This window comes from Symphalangus syndactylus, chromosome 22 (genome assembly GCF_028878055.3).
Source record: "Symphalangus syndactylus isolate Jambi chromosome 22, NHGRI_mSymSyn1-v2.1_pri, whole genome shotgun sequence".
NCBI lineage: Eukaryota > Metazoa > Chordata > Mammalia > Primates > Hylobatidae > Symphalangus > Symphalangus syndactylus.
The window spans coordinates 16,817,501-16,832,737 of NC_072444.2; the positions used below are offsets into that span (position 1 = coordinate 16,817,501).

The following is a 15,237-nucleotide window of genomic DNA, read 5'->3' on the forward strand; positions in this document are numbered from 1 at the left end:
GGCCGTGGCCCAGGCCTTCAGGGTGGAAGCGTGGGGGCAGCACATCAGGGTAGTCGACCAGGGCCCCTGGCAGCAGCGGCACGGAAGAGGTGAAGGCGCGGAGAACCCGGACAATGTTGGGGTGAGGGGCTAGTTGCTTGGGACCTCTCTTGGATTTTCTAGTCAGCCAAGTGAGACAAACATATGAGGCTAGCATCAGATACAACACCTGGAAAGACAATAACCTAAGGCCACACCAACACTGGCACTGACATTCATTATTCACTTACTATCAAATGTTTATCACAGATTTGCTATGTGCCAGGTACTGTACACGGTGTTGGAGAACACATCTGATGACTCCCCTACCCATCCTTCAATCCATTTGTCCATCCGTCTGTCCATCCGTCCACCCATCCATCCTATCCATCCCATGTGGCTGAACACAGGTGGAGACACTCTGGAATCAGACTGCCTGGGTTTGTATTCCAGGTCTGCCACTGTAAGTCCTTGGCTGAGTTACAGTAGACCCAACCTTATCCACAGTTTTGCTTTCTGCAATTTCAGTTATCCACAGTTTGAGAACAGGTGAGTACAAGAAGATATTTAGAGAGAGGAGAAAGAGAAAGGCCACATTCACATAACTTTTATTACAGTATATTGTCAGAATTATTCTATTATCTTTAATTTTTTACTGTGCCTAACTTATAAATTAAACTTTACCATAGGTATGTGTGTATAGGAAAAAACACAGTATATACAGGGTTTGTTACTATCTGTGGCTTCAGGCATCCACTGGGGGTCTATCTTGGAATGTGTGCCCTCTGTCCTTATCTTCTCTGGGCTCAATCTCCAGGGTGCAAGGGGAATGTGGTGTTAACATGCTGCATAATGTTGTCAAAGTGTGGAAGGCACCTAGAATCGTGTCTAGCACAGAGGAAGCTCTCAGCTGATATTAGCTGTACTATTATTCATTCAACCAATACACATTGTTTGCATGCCAAGTACCAGACATCATGCTGGAATGCTGTGGAACTATGGCACAGAACAAGACAGAGTCCCTGTCCTCATGGATTTGCAATCTATCACGGGAGAGAGATATTCATCAATGAGTAATCATGTGAGCTCCCTAGAGCAAGGACTGTGCCTGAATTTTCTCCATTATTCCAAGTCTAGTACAATAGTTGGCATGGAATATGGGTGTAATAAACCTTTGTTGAATGAGTGAATAGATCCAGATGCAGTTAGTAGTGGTAGTGTCATGTGCCTGCCCTGGCTGCTCCTTCTCCTGTGGGGAGCGCCCCCCAACCCCCAAACCACAGCCCTGCTGAGGCACAGTGGCTGGATTTTGGATGGGATGGCTCTGCCAGCTGTGTGCCAGCCCTGCCCTTCAGCCAAAGCTGACTGGCCCAAGGGGTCACCTGGCCCAAGGGGTCACCTGCCCCAAGGGCAGTGAACCTACAGTGACACTCAAGACCCAGATGGTTGGACGAAGGGAAGGGAGGGAAGTAGATTCTCTTTTTGAGAGTGAGAGTGAAGAAATCTGCCAGTCTGCAGTGGAGAGGAAGCCACGAGACTTCACTGGGGCCATGAGGAGCCAGAGGTGAGCAGGCCAAAGGGAAGCAGGAACAGGAGATGTGAGGAAAAAACAGTATGCGGACAGTGGAACCATGTCCCCATGAGTTCAAGAAATCAGTAACTGATGGAAATTCCTGCGGCTCACTCCTGTAATCCCAGCACTTTGGGAGGCTGAGGCAGGCGATTGCTTGAGCCCAGGAGTTCGAGGCCAGCCTGGGCAACATGGAGAAACCCTGTCTCTACAAAAATTAGCTGGGCATGGTGGCATGTGCCTGCAAACCCAGCTACTTGGGAGGCTGAGGTGGGAGGATCACTTGAGCCCAGGGAGGTTGAGGCCGCAGTGAGCCAAGATCACGCCACTGCCCTCCAGCCTGGGCAACAGAGTAAGACCCTGTCTCAGAAAAATGAAAGAAAATTTGAGTTTGCAGAAACCACTTTCTGAAAGGCTGAAACTCCCTCTGCTTATGAGATAAAAGAACTGGCTGAAATTGGCTGGAACCAACAAGGCCAACTGCAGCTTGCACAGAACAAGTTTGCTGATGTCACAGCCTGAATTGCCACTGCACGTTTCACACTCACTCCTCCCAAATCTGCACAGGGGACCCATGAGTTGGCATGAAGAGATAACTGCGCATGTCCAAGGACTGTCCAGACTTCTCCTTTCCTTCCACCAATCACCTGCTAATCTTAGAATCCACCCCTTAAACCTCCTCTAATAAAATTACCGCCTTAAAGCTAGCACAGGGTGACAGGGTTGAATTCTACTCCTGTCTCCATGTGAGTCGACTCACAATAGAAAGCTTGGCTTTTCTCAAAAATCCAGTATCATTGCTTCTAGCACATCAGGCTAGAGCCCCCTTTGCTGCATAGCAATGGTGGAGGGAAGTGAATGGGGCAGAGCCTAGACCGTGCTAGGGAGAGAGCAGGGCACCGGCTTCTCCCAGTGCTGCGTGGTCCCCAGGCTGTGTGGCTGCAGTCCACGTGTGCCCACGCGCTGCTCCTGCTCTTGAGTCAACCTGAGTGGCCCCTGTTCTATGCAATCAAAGGAGCCAGAGCATCGTTTCCACCCTCAGGCCCCTGGGCAAGTCATGATCACAGCCCCAGGCTGTCAGGGCCCCAGCAGGTGTCATGGGAGCTCAGGGGCAGAGGGGTATGGCTGTACTGGGGAGATACATGGTGGGGTTGGGGGTGTCTGAACTGAGACCTGAAATGTGGATGGAGGGCAGCCCAGGTGTAGCCAGCTGTACGCTCAGGAGATGGTCAGAGGAGCCTGGCACATTTGGGGAAGGAGCTATGAAGCCAGCGTAGTGGAGTGTAGGGTGCTGATGAGAAGGGTGAGAGATAAGATGGGAGATGCAGTGAGATGAGCAGGTTAAGCGCCTTGAATCTCCGGGCCCCAGGAGAGTAGAGGCTAGGAGGAAATGAACCCAGGGTGCTCTTGGGAAAGCTTCTCCCGAGGTGCACCAGAAGTTGAGGTAATGTACCTGCTGCCACATCCATCTGGTCATTCAACAGGTATTTACTGAGGGTATGCAGTAAACAAAGAGTGTTTACAGTACAGCTGGAGCAAAAAGGAACCAACAGAAAAAGATGTGTTATTTGAGGCCAGACGGTGAGAACTGTTAAAGGAACAAAGTCCCCGAAGAGGGACAGGGACTATGTCAGATGGGAGGTCTCAGCAGCAGACATCATGGTGCTCCAGCAGCAGGACAGCACCACGTCGGCCGGCTGCCACTCACGCCACAAAAGGAGGCATCGAGGATCATGTTAGCCCCAAAGCAGCTGACATTCAGGTGTCCATTTTCTCCACAAAGGCCTCAGGAGAAGCAGCAGCCACTTGAGCAGCTACCTCTACCAGCCTGCAGGGACTCCCAGTCACACTGGAAACCTCCAAACCATGGAAGGGGTTTTCCATGTCCACTCCCTTAATTTCATACTTTTGCCTCCCTGCTTCTGACAGAACGAAGACCTATAAACCAGCCCTCCAGTAAATCACCAAAAATGCAGCAGACCCACCTCTTCTTGGTGGGTCTACAAATGAGAGATAGGGTCTCACTCCAGGGTCGCCCAGGCTAGAGTGCAGTGGCATGGTCTTGGCTCACTGCAGCCTCAACCTCCCTGGACTCAAATGATCCTCCTGCCTCAGCCTCCTGAGTAGCTGGGACTACAGGCATTTGCCACCATGCCCGGCTAAAATTTATTTTTTGTAGAGGCGGGGTTTCACCATGTTGCCCAGGCTGCTCTTGAACTCCTGGGCTCAAGTGATCAGCCTCCCAAAGTGCTGGGATTACAGGCATGAGCCAGGCTGTAAATATTAAGGCAGACACAGTATCTCCTCTGTCGTAGCCTGCGCGTCAGTCCTCACCACCCGTGGTGAGGCTGGTGGTGGACATGGGCTTTTCTGAGCTGAAAGCGTAGCTGCTGTTCACTTGCTCTTCCCTCTGCTGGGAATGCCACTTCCCTACTCCTCTGCCCAAGTAATGCCAATTCATCCCTCACAAGGTGGCACAAACTGTCCCTTTGAGAAGGCTTTCTGAGCAGCCCCTCCTCTGCAGCACACGCCTCCCCTGGGCTCCCTCAGCCCGAGCATACTTGATTCCAGCACTTACACCCTGGGCTCTCTGCTGCCACACTGAGACCTCTGGGCCAACAGACCATTTTTTGTTTTTTTAAATCTCTTAGCACCATCAGTGCACATAACTATTAGTGAAATGAGTGTTCCCTCTGGTGGGAACAGAGTTCAGTTTATTCCGATAGGTGGCGCTCTACCCTCCTCTTAGGAGGAATCTGAGAACCCTGATCAATCATGCAACACTGTGAACTGGGCATTTTTGGGTGGCCTCCTCTCCCCTGCTCCAATGTGAACTACGCATGTGCATCATCATTTGGGGTCAGATTACCCGCAATCTTTCCCAGGTGAAATTATCCACTAACTGAAAATCCATCACCAACATTAAGCCTTTATTATCTACTGTCATATCAGACACTGTACCAGGTGCTGAGGACACAAGTGATGGATGAAGTTGCTCTCAAAGAAGTCCTAGTCAGTCTGGCAGGCAGAGGGCACTTACCTGTAAGTGACTGCTCCATACTCCCCAGCCAAGGCCACTCGGCTCGCTGGGACCAGCTCCTGGCTCATTGTGTTCAAGATGGCTTCGCTGGAGGAACCTGCCTGGAACACCCACAAGGAACCCAGGGTTACACAGGCCGGAGCAGAACGGTAAGTTCCTTGTAAGCCCTACCTGTAACCTGGAGCAGGGCAGCTACTGCCTAGAATTGGCTCTGACCTTCGAGATAAGATGACCTCTCTTAAGTGGCAGGCTGAGACTAGTTACTCCTGGGAGGCAGACAGAGGTACCATCCATGCCAACTCAGAGGATTCCTCACACTCCTCAAACTCTTGCAGCCTAGGTGCCAGGGCTGGAGGAGATGCCAAGGTGATCAGGGTATGGGGTGCTGCTTCCTGCCATCGGTGCCTCTGGTCCCCACCAGTTCGAAATCGACCACTGGATCACTAACTCATTCTGCAGGCTCCCTTCAGCAGCCAGGCCAGAGCCTGACATGCTCCACCCTGGGTGAAGTTGTACTGAATCACAGAACAGCCTCCCTCCATCCCCCACAACAAACAGATAAAAACCAAAGAGTGGGGAAAGCACCTTATTGTCCTCATTGTATTGGGAAGGGCTCTCAGGACATATGAAACCTGTATCAAGAAGATCTGGTAAGAATCAACAATCTTGTAGCTGCTGTGAATGCAACAGCTGTCATGCCCCAACCAGTGCATGTTTTGATGCTAAGACTGGATGTTTCACAGGCAAAGGATTTGGCTACTTGTTAGCTATTAACCCAGCTTGGAGTGCAACAGTCTAATAACCTTCATTCCCCAAATCAGAACAAGAAACTGCATCCTCTAGGGCCCACCATGAACGGTTGTGGCCACTTCCCACCGCGGCCTTGAATGGATGGGCCCAGGGATGGGCAGGAGACAGAGCATTGGGTCTTAATACATTTTTAAAACCCACCTAGCAATGGCAAGGTAAATAAATTAAGTGGCCAGAAATTGTTTTCGTGGGGGAAAAATACTCTTCAATTTCCCAAAGCCTTGAGTCCTTCCAAGAGTTGAGAGCAGGGAGTTGACAGGCAAGCCTCTGAGCTGGAGGTGGGCTTGCAGAGTGAGCTTAGAAGAAAGAGATCAAGTTCCCCCTCTCCAGTGAGGCAGGTTGCAGGAAGGAGGGGATGGTGAACTAACCAATCAGGGTAGAAATCAGTGGTTTAGGCACTTGTTACTCAAAGTGTGGTTGACAGAGCAGTGGCATTGGTATCACGTGGGAGCTTATTGGGAAGGCAGAATCTCAGGCCCCGCCCCTGACCTGCTCAATCAGAATCTACCTTTGGGTTTTTTTTGTTTGTTTGTTTTTTGTTTTGAGACAGGGTCTCACTCTTACCCAGGCTGGAGTGCAGTGCCACAATCTTGGATCACTGCAGCCTCTGCCTCTTGCGCTCAAGTGATCCTCCCTCTTCAGCCACCAGCCACCCAAGTAGCTAAGACTACATACAGGTGCAAGCTGTCACATCCGGCTAATTTTTGTATATTTCATAGAGATGGGGGTTTCATCATGTTGCCCAGGCTGGTCTCGAACTCCTGAGCTCAAGTGATTGGCCTCCCAAAGTGCTGGGTTTACAGGCATGGTCCACCATGCCTGGCCAAAATCTACCTTTGAACCTGATCTCTGGGTGATCTGTGGGTAGAATACAATTTGAAACATTCTGGTTTAGACTTCTGTGTAACAGGGGGAGGTAGCCTGACTATACAGGCACCTTTACTGTAGATAATCTGTCTTTTCCTACCTACTTCCTGGAAAAAATCCTCACCAGGCCCACTAAGATGGGCATTTTGAGAACATCTCCTTTAAAGATGAAAGGCCCGGTGCTTACCGAGATGTTCCACATCATCTTGATGGCCAAGGGGAAGGCAGGTTCCCCCGGAGCTCGCTCCTGCTCTTCTCCTGGTGCACTGGTACCTGGGCCTCTCCCTGGAAGCAACCCGGTGCTCTTTGTCACCTCCAGGTTCTGGGGCAATGTAGGCATGGTGGCTTCATACACAGCAGCACTGCAGCCCTTGCCAATGGACTGCCCTATCAGATACTCCTCCAGCCGAAAGCCCTCCCAGCGTCTTGTGTCCAACAGGTCAGGCCCCGGCTTGCTTTTCTGGGTAAAAATTGCCTGTGAGGAAAAAAGAATGCACCATGAACCAGGGAGCCTAGGAAGACCCAAGAAAAGGGAAATAGGGGAGGCAGAGAGAGGTGCAGCAAGGCGTGGTCCGCATCGGCCAGATCAATAAACCAGAAAAACACAACCCAACCAGGTTCTACCGCTCAGCCTGGGTCCAGGCCATCTTCTTTCTCATTATTCAGAATGATTTTTCTCAAACTCTATTGCTTCACTGTGATCACAATACTCAATGATCTGAGAGGTCAGAAACCCCGCGTCCCGTAGCCGGTGTGCCTCTCCTTGCTGCCTTCACTCTCCAGCAGAGTTCTGGAGGTGTCTGATTATGGAGACAGCTCGCTCTGCAAAGACCTTGGCTGATGGCTCCTGGGCAACTAGCAGGAGTGTGTGATCTACAGTGATCTCAGAGGGTCTCTCAGGCAAGTAGGTGACATCAGGCGCATCCCCAGAGCAGAGGGATTCAGTCTTGTCTTTCTGTCTCTGCCTCTTAGGGCTCTGATGGGGCTACTCTGTCCAGAAAGGTGGCAAGAGTACAAGAGTTCAGACAGAAATGGATGGAGGTACAGGTGCTGGGGGCAGTGCTGCACTGGGAAAGAGGCCATGTGACAAAAATCTGGGTCTTCCCCTGCTTCAGGCAGCGGTGACATCACTCTTCCAGTCACCCAGGCTCCACTTTCCCTCTCAAATGGTCTGATCTGCTGAGCTCTTCCTTTCCAAGGTTAGTCACCCCTGGGTGCCAGGCACAGCTCTGCATATGCCCCTTGGCCATAGCCTACCAGGCACCATCTCTAGACTACCCCACTCTCAGTGCCGTGCCTTCCCTGCTCTGAGCCACATCAAAATACATTGCTTTCATGTGTCACTCGGCTGTCCACCAGACTGCCCAGGAGGTCATCTGTGTTCTGGCTGCTGCCAGGCTGGTCTGCATGCTGCCTGCACTCATCCTTTGGACATCTCTCTCTGAAAGCTGCTCACAGCATCCTGCCAGCCCCTGTTTCTAGTATCGCTCTGTCTGGCTCATCCCTGCTCAGCCATCAAGCCCAACTCAAGCTCCTCCTTCCTCTGTGACCAGCCTTGATGACCCAGCCCATGGCAACTTTTCTTCTAGAGGGCTCCTAAAGCATCTGGTATCTGTAAGCAACTTAACTACTTTTTAAAAAAATGAAAGTCCAGGCCGGGTGTGGCGGCTCATGCCTGTAATCCCAGCACTTTGGGAGGCCAAGGCAGGCGGATCATGAAGTCAGGAGTTCAAGACCAGTCTGGCCAACGTAGTGAAACCCCGTCTCTACTAAAAAATACAAAAAATTAGCTAGGTGTGGTGGTGTGCACGTGTAATCCCAGCTACTCAGGAGGCTGAGGCAGGAGAATTGCGTGAATCTGGGAGGCGGAGGTTTCAGTGAGCCGAGATCGTGCCATTGCACTCCAGCCTGGGCAACAGTGTGAGACTCTGTATCAAAAAAAAAAAAGGAAAATCCATCTTCCCTTATAAACTTCATGGAGCAGAAGCAATGTGTGTGTGTATATATATAAAACATACTATATACTATTATATGGAACATATATATTATAGTATACATAACATATATATACATATATTGTATATACACATTATATATATATTTTTATAATATAAATACAAATTTTTAGAGCTTGCTACTAGCACACTCCTGTTAGTTACCCAGGCTGGGGTGTAGTGGTGCAACTATAGCTCCCTGCAGCCTCAAACTCCTGGGCTCAAGCAACCCTCCCACCTCAGCCTCCTAAGTAGCTGGGACTATTGGCACGTGCCACCATACCTAGCTAATTTTTTAATATTTTGTGGGAACAAGGTCTCACTATGTTGTCCCAGCTGGTCTTCAACTCCTGGGCTCAAGAGATTCTCTCACCTTGGCCTCCCAAAGCACTAGGATTACAGGCATGAGTCACCATGCCTGGCTTCAGAATTTTTGATTTTTTTAATGTATTCTTTATTTTTTTTGAGACGGAGTCTCACTCTGTCCCCCAGGCTGGAGTGCAGTGGCGCGATCTTGGCTCACTGCAAGCTCTGCCTCCCGGGTTCACGCCATTCTCCTGCCTCAGCCTCCCGAGTAGCTGGGACTACAGGCACCCGCTACCATGCCCGGCTAATTTTTTTGTATTTTTAGTAGAGACGGGGTTTCACCGTGTTAGCTAGGATGGTCTCGATATCATGACCTCATGATCCACCCGCCTCGGCCTCCCAAAGTGCTGGGATTACAGGCTTGAGCCACCGCGCCTGGCCCAGAATTTTTTACATGGGAAATTAATTCCAGCAAAAGTAGCCAGTGAAAACAATTTTTCCTCCCCCCGAGTCGGAGTCTCGCTCTGTCACCCAGGCTGCAGGGCAGTGGCGTGATCTCGGCTCACTGCAACCTCCGCCTCTGGGTTCAAGGAATTCTCCTGCCTCAGTCTCCCAAGTAGCTGGGATTACAGGAGCCCACCACTGCGCCCGGGTAATTTTTGTATTTTTAGTAGAGACAGGGTTTCACCATGTTGGCCAGGCTGGTCTCGAACTCCTGACCTTGTGATCCGCCCGCCTCAGCCTCCCAAAGTGCTGGGATTACAGGCATGAGCCACAGTGCCCGGCCAAAAAAAATTTTTTTAATGTGAAATTAATTGATAACTAATAACATTTTCAGGCACAGGAGGGTGAAGTGTGCGAAGAGGGTGTGTGAATGGTAAGTTTAGGTGGATCAAGCTCCTCAGTTAAAAAAGCCTCTTTAGTTTTAAGCAGGATTAGATAAATTTCCCATCCTTAGCTTCTGCCAGTTAAGCTGTGGCAAAAGACAAGGTCAGGGGCTGGGGACTAGGCCAGATGTCACCTGTCAACCCAAACTGGCCAGAGCTCAAACATGAGACAGTGGTGATGAGCAATAAGAACTGGGATGGAAACCAGGAAACCCAGGAGCCACTGCTGGGCCCTAACAGCTGTGTCCTTGGGCAAGTCACTCCCTCTTCCACCACCTCAGCCCTAATCTGTAAAATGCAGGGGCTATGCTAATTTAGTGAGTGGTTCTACACCCCCAGGAAGAAGAGTGACCTCCCTGGAAGAAGATGGAATTCTGCCAGCGGCCAGGCTTCAAACTTGAACTGCATCCCTGGCTCCTCCCTGGCTCTCCAGCCTGCCCGCCTACACTGCGGCTTTTAGACTTTGCCAATCTCCATAGGGAGCCAGGTCCTCAAAATAAACCTGCCTCTAAATAGACACATCCTATTGGTTCCATTCGGAGAACCCTAACACAGACTTTGGCTGGGCAAAAACAGAAGTCTTGTGCTATTTTAAGCATTAAAAAAGCCTAAGAACCCTTGTGTATCCAGTCAGCAGGGATAACTCTACACAGGTAACTAAAATGTTAGGTCTGTTTTTCTCGCCGTTCATCGTTTTTACTGCGGTTTCAGCTCTGTCACTACTAATCCTTTGGTTAAACCGCGGAGGCAGCCTGGCTCAGTGGTTAAGGGCACTGCTTTTTATTAGCTGTGTGAATTCGAGCAAGTCCCTTCACCTGAGGACTTTCCTTCTCCATAAATTAGGGACGACAACTACCTCAAAGGGATAGGAATGCTATGATTTAGTTGTCAGTACATTTTAGAAAATTCACACAAAGCCTTTTGCTGTGCTGCGACAGGAGCTGTAATCGGCAACAGGTCTTCATCTGAGGAAGGGAAACATTAAAACAAATGGGAGGTGCTGGCTTTATTTATAGCAGCCGATCAGTAATGGTGAAATAGATGAGCTTTAATAAGCCTCGCCCCGCCCCACTCCGGCCGAAGCCTCGGCTCTCGAACGGCCCAGCACCCCGCCTCCACACCTAGCCCCGCCCCCGCCCAGCTGAGGACCCGCCCCCGCGCTTAGCTCAGTCCTCCGCTCACCTGGATCTCCTGACAGACCCCGCTCACCTGGATCTCCTGACAGGCCGAGACCGCCCGCCGGCTCTCCGCCTGCTTCTCCTCGATGAGGCCCAGCCCTAGCCCGAAGGCCAGAAAGACTGCCCGGCCGCAAGGGCCCGCGCAGCCCCAGGCCCGCACCACGAACTGCCGCTGCAACCGCGCCGCCAGCCCGGCCACCGACTGGCGGAAGAAGCGGAGACGGTTGGGGAGCCCGAGCCCGACCCTGCGAGGCTCCGCGCCCGGTCCTGCGGCCCAGCCCGGACGCTCCCCGCGGACACAGCCCGCCGCCGGGCCCGGCCGTCCCAAGCCGTAGGTCCGGCCCGGCTTGCCCGTGAAGCGCAGCAGCAGCGCTCGACCCAGCTGCAGGCCGCGGCCCAGCGCCTGTCGCACCGCCATGGTGGCACCGCGGCCCGGTGCTCCCGCCGCCGCTGCCGCCACCACCGGCGTCCCCCGCCCGTCACAACAAACTTCGGGGCGGCGCCTCTGCGCAGGCGCAGGCGCAGGCGCAGGCGCTGGTGGGCGGGGCCGGCCCCCGCGGCAGTTCACCTACTCGGCGCGCGGGGCGCTATGCTGGCACTGGCGCCTCTAGCAGTGACTTTCCCTTTGCACTTCGGACCCACGTGGAGGGCTTGCCGGTACAGGCAGGTCCTGAATGTGAACATCACTGGTCCTGGGCAAAATCGAGAAGTCGAGAAGGGAAACACATTTTTTGCCAACCACGGTGCCAGACCCTTTACGTCTTTTAATTTAACAGCTCCACCAACAAGATAAAAATGCCGTTTTTATAGATGAGAAAACCGAGGCATAGTAAGGGGCAGCATTCAAGGTCTTGTGCAGGTACCTGGCAGAGCTGAGCTACAGTTCACGTTGTCCTAACTGTTGAATGCTTGCCCTCCTCAATGCCATTAGGCTGCTGTATGTGTCCAGAGTCTCAGGGGTTTTGAAGACCCCAAGAGAAATCTCACCCAAAAGACACAATTTATGAATGGGTGTGCTGAGGTCCCAAGATAGCAGCTTGCCCAAAGCCACACCGTTTGTTTAATGGCATATGCCTGCTCACCACAAAACACACACACACACACACACACACACACGCACACGCATATTACTGAAACAGTTTGCTGTCCCCCTGGCCAGGGGTCCACCTCATAGCCAAGTAAGCCCAGAGGACGGAACTCTTTAGACAAAGAATCCCTTCTTCAGCAACAGCTCCTATCTACATGACCTTTGACTTCATATTTAAGGAGAAAGGGATTTATGGACAGAAGCCATAGTTTCTGGCTTCAGCGGCAGGGAGACAAGATGGTGGATCCCCACGCCATTACCCCCAAGACCCAGGGTCTATATGCTATAGGAAAGGAATGTGAAGGACATTTGAAGTCAGTCCCCCAGGGAAAGGCAAGAATGCTGTGTGAATCTGCCTAAGGGCAGGATTTATGGTAAGTACAGGCTTTGACACAAAGAACAATATATAAACTGGAAATCTTAGAGGCCTTCCCTAAAAGCTGGTTAATCAGAAGTCAACTTGGTTGGCGTGGTGTGGTAGCTCACAGCCTGTAATCCCAGCATTTTGGGAGACTGAGGCAGGTGCATCACTTGAGGCCAGAAGTTCATGACCAGCCTGGCCAACATGGCAAAACACCGTCTCTACTAGAAATACAAAAACTAGCTGGGCGTGGTGGCACACGCCTGTAATCCCAGCTACTCAGGTGGCTAAGGCAGGAGAATCGCTTGAACCCAGGAGGTGGAAGTTGTAGTGAGCAAAGATCACACCACTACACTCTATCCTGGGCGACAGAGTGAGACTCTGTCTCAAAACAAAACCCAAAAACCAACAAAACATATCAACTTGGTGGATTAGCATCCAAGATGGGGTTGCTTTAGCTTGCACTGTGTGTGTGTGTGTGTGTGTGTGTGTGTGTGTGTGTGCTCGTCTCTCATAATCTTCCTTAAGGGAGGAATTTTATGGTTCTTGTGATATCCAATCACATTTATTTGGGAGAGGCATAGATGAATTTCCCATTTGTATAGAGGCACATGAATATCAGATATTTTCTTTAATTTTTTGGATCAACCTCAGGGAATTTTTAATTATAATTTTGAATGCTCCATTGAAGTTGTAATTTGAAGAATAAGGGAAAGAAAGTTGGAGAAATCTCACACTCCAGTAACCACAGGCTCACTCATGGAAACTTAGTTGGGGCACAGATGAGTGGATTTAAAGTTTAAATCCACTCGTCTGAAGCCAGGTTTGCAGTGGTTCACTCCAGCACTTGGGGAGGCTGAGGCAGGAGGATTGCTCAAGGCCAGGAGTTCAAGACCAGCCTGGGTAACATAGGGAGACCCCGTCACTACAGATAATAATAATTTAAAAGACCCCAGCGAGGCATGGTGGCAAGTGCCTGAGGTCCCAGCTACTTGGGAGTCTGAGGCAGGAGGATTGCTTGAGTCCAGGAGGTTGAGGCTGCAGTGGGCTGTGATTGTGCCACTCCACTCTCCACTCCAGCCTGGGTGACAGAGTGAGACTCTGTCTTAAAAATAAAATAAAATAAATCTACTCATCTGCTGTGTCTCATTACTGTAAACCAAAGATAAGGTTCTAAGCTCCCCAACTGACTAAATGGACCCCCTCTGGGCCAAAGAAAACCTAAAAAACTCAATTTCAGGCCATGACAGGAGGGGAGGTTGGACACGCCTCCTTATACCCCCTCCCTTTTGGAGTTTAGCCACAACTGACCAGCATTAATATTCAATAGTGCACATAAGACTGACCATAAGATACCAAATTCCAACCTGACGCTGGTATCGTAGCTGTCCATTGGGTTCCCCTTGTTCATTGCCTAGACAGAGCTGATTCATCAAGACAGGGGAATTGCAATAGAGAATGGGTTTAATTCATGCAGAGCCACCTGTATGGGAAACCAGAGTTTTATTATTACTCAAATCAGTCTCCCTGAAAACTCAAGGATGGTGGTTTTATGGATAATTTGGTGAGCAGGGGGTCAGAAAGCGGGGAGTGCTGACTGGTTGGGTCAGAGATGGAGTCATAGGGAGTTGACGCCATCCTCTTGTGCTGAGTCAGCACAAAAACCTTGGCTTCTGCAACCCCCCCTTATCTTAACTCAAGCGTTTCTTTCTACTGAGTTCAATTCTTCAGACAAAGCTTAACTCTTTCAACCAATTGCCAGTCAGAAAATCTTTGACTCCACCTAGAACCTATGAGCATCCACTGCTTCGAGATGTTCCACCTTTCCAGGCTGAACCAATGTATACCTTCCATGTATTTATTTATATTTTTGCCTGTCACTTCTTTTTTTTTTTTTTTTTTTTTTTTTTGAGACGGAGTCTCACTCTGTCGCCCAGGCTGGAGTGCAGTGGCGCAATCTCGGCTCACTGCAAGCTCCGCCTCCCGGGTTCACGCCATTCTCCTGCCTCAGCCTCTCCGAGTAGCTGGGACTACAGGCGCCCGCCACCACGCCCGGCTAATTTTTTTTGTATTTTTAGTAGAGACGGGGTTTCACCGTGGTCTCGATCTCCTGACCTCGTGATCCGCCCGCCTCGGCCTCCCAAAGTGCTGGGATTACAAGCGTGAGCCACCGCGCCCGGCTGCCTGTCACATCTGTCTCCCTAAAATGTATAGAGCCAAGCTGTAACCCAGCCACCTTGGGCATCCTTTCTCAGGACCTCCTGGGACTGTACTCTGAGCCATGATCACTCATACTGGCTCAGAATAAACCTCTTTAAATATTTTACAGAATTTGGCTTTTTTTTGGTCAACATTATCATTATAGCTCCTCTCTTTAATGTTTATAGAGAAGGGACAAGAGGTTCTCTGAGATATTTAATGTTTCAACTACAAGGATTTTCTTTAATCTCCCAGGAACATAACCTTTTAGTATGAGGCTTATGATGACCACACAGCTTGTAAGACGTTGTATTGGTTGTCTTGAGTTAAAGAGTGCGTTTTTCTTAAGCCTTTGCATTTGTTCCCCTGAGCTGCAAATGAACTCACTGGACCTGCGATACGTAATCCATCAGCTGGAAATGAAATCTCCCGACTGATGTTAATTAACCTTCCATTGTAGGCTGGACTTACTTCTCCATCTGTAGAAAAATCTAAGTTGCTTCTGACAGGTCTGAATCAAGCACAGCATGAAGCTTGATTCTTTGGCAGACATCTGTATGGAATGGACAAGTAAGTGGATTTTGGAAGAGAGAGGCTTCCAGCAGGGATTTCAGGGGTTCCACATTCTCACCTCTCAGGTCAGAGATACAGCCTTACTGTGGCAGGGGCACAGGCATGCGTTTCCCAGGGACAATGGTCCTGAGTGCATTCATCCCTGTCTAGCCTTCTGAGAAGAAAAAATTCTTTTTATGGTGGTGTCATGGGTCTCAGGTCTCAAGGAATTATCTTGAGATTCTCCCATAATATCTCCCATCTATTTATTTGTTTATTTATTATTTATTTATTTATTATGTATGAGACAGGGTCTTGTTCTGTCACCCAGGCTAGAGTGCAGTAGTATGATCATGGGTCATTGCAGT

General features: G+C 50.3%; 1 protein-coding gene across 2 annotated transcripts in view; it reads right to left on the bottom strand.

Annotated features, from left to right (window-relative positions):
- Positions 1–11,185, bottom strand: part of PINK1 (PTEN induced kinase 1) — an 18,497-nt gene extending 7,312 nt beyond the window's left edge. Inside the window, exons 1-4 of one of the 2 annotated variants that reach the window (XM_055261049.2) lie at positions 10,702–11,185; positions 6,493–6,780; positions 4,629–4,729; positions 1–158 (exon numbers count right to left, since the gene is read on the bottom strand). The exon at positions 1–158 is cut by the window's left edge and continues 25 nt beyond it. In XM_055261049.2, the coding sequence (XP_055117024.1) occupies positions 1–158; positions 4,629–4,729; positions 6,493–6,780; positions 10,702–11,088 (934 nt within the window). In that variant the 5' untranslated portion in view covers positions 11,089–11,185. Of the gene's footprint in view, positions 159–4,628; positions 4,730–6,492; positions 6,781–10,674 lie in introns of both variants that reach the window. The other variant, XM_055261048.2, reaches the window with a different exon arrangement.
- Positions 11,186–15,237: the final 4,052 nt, after the last annotated feature.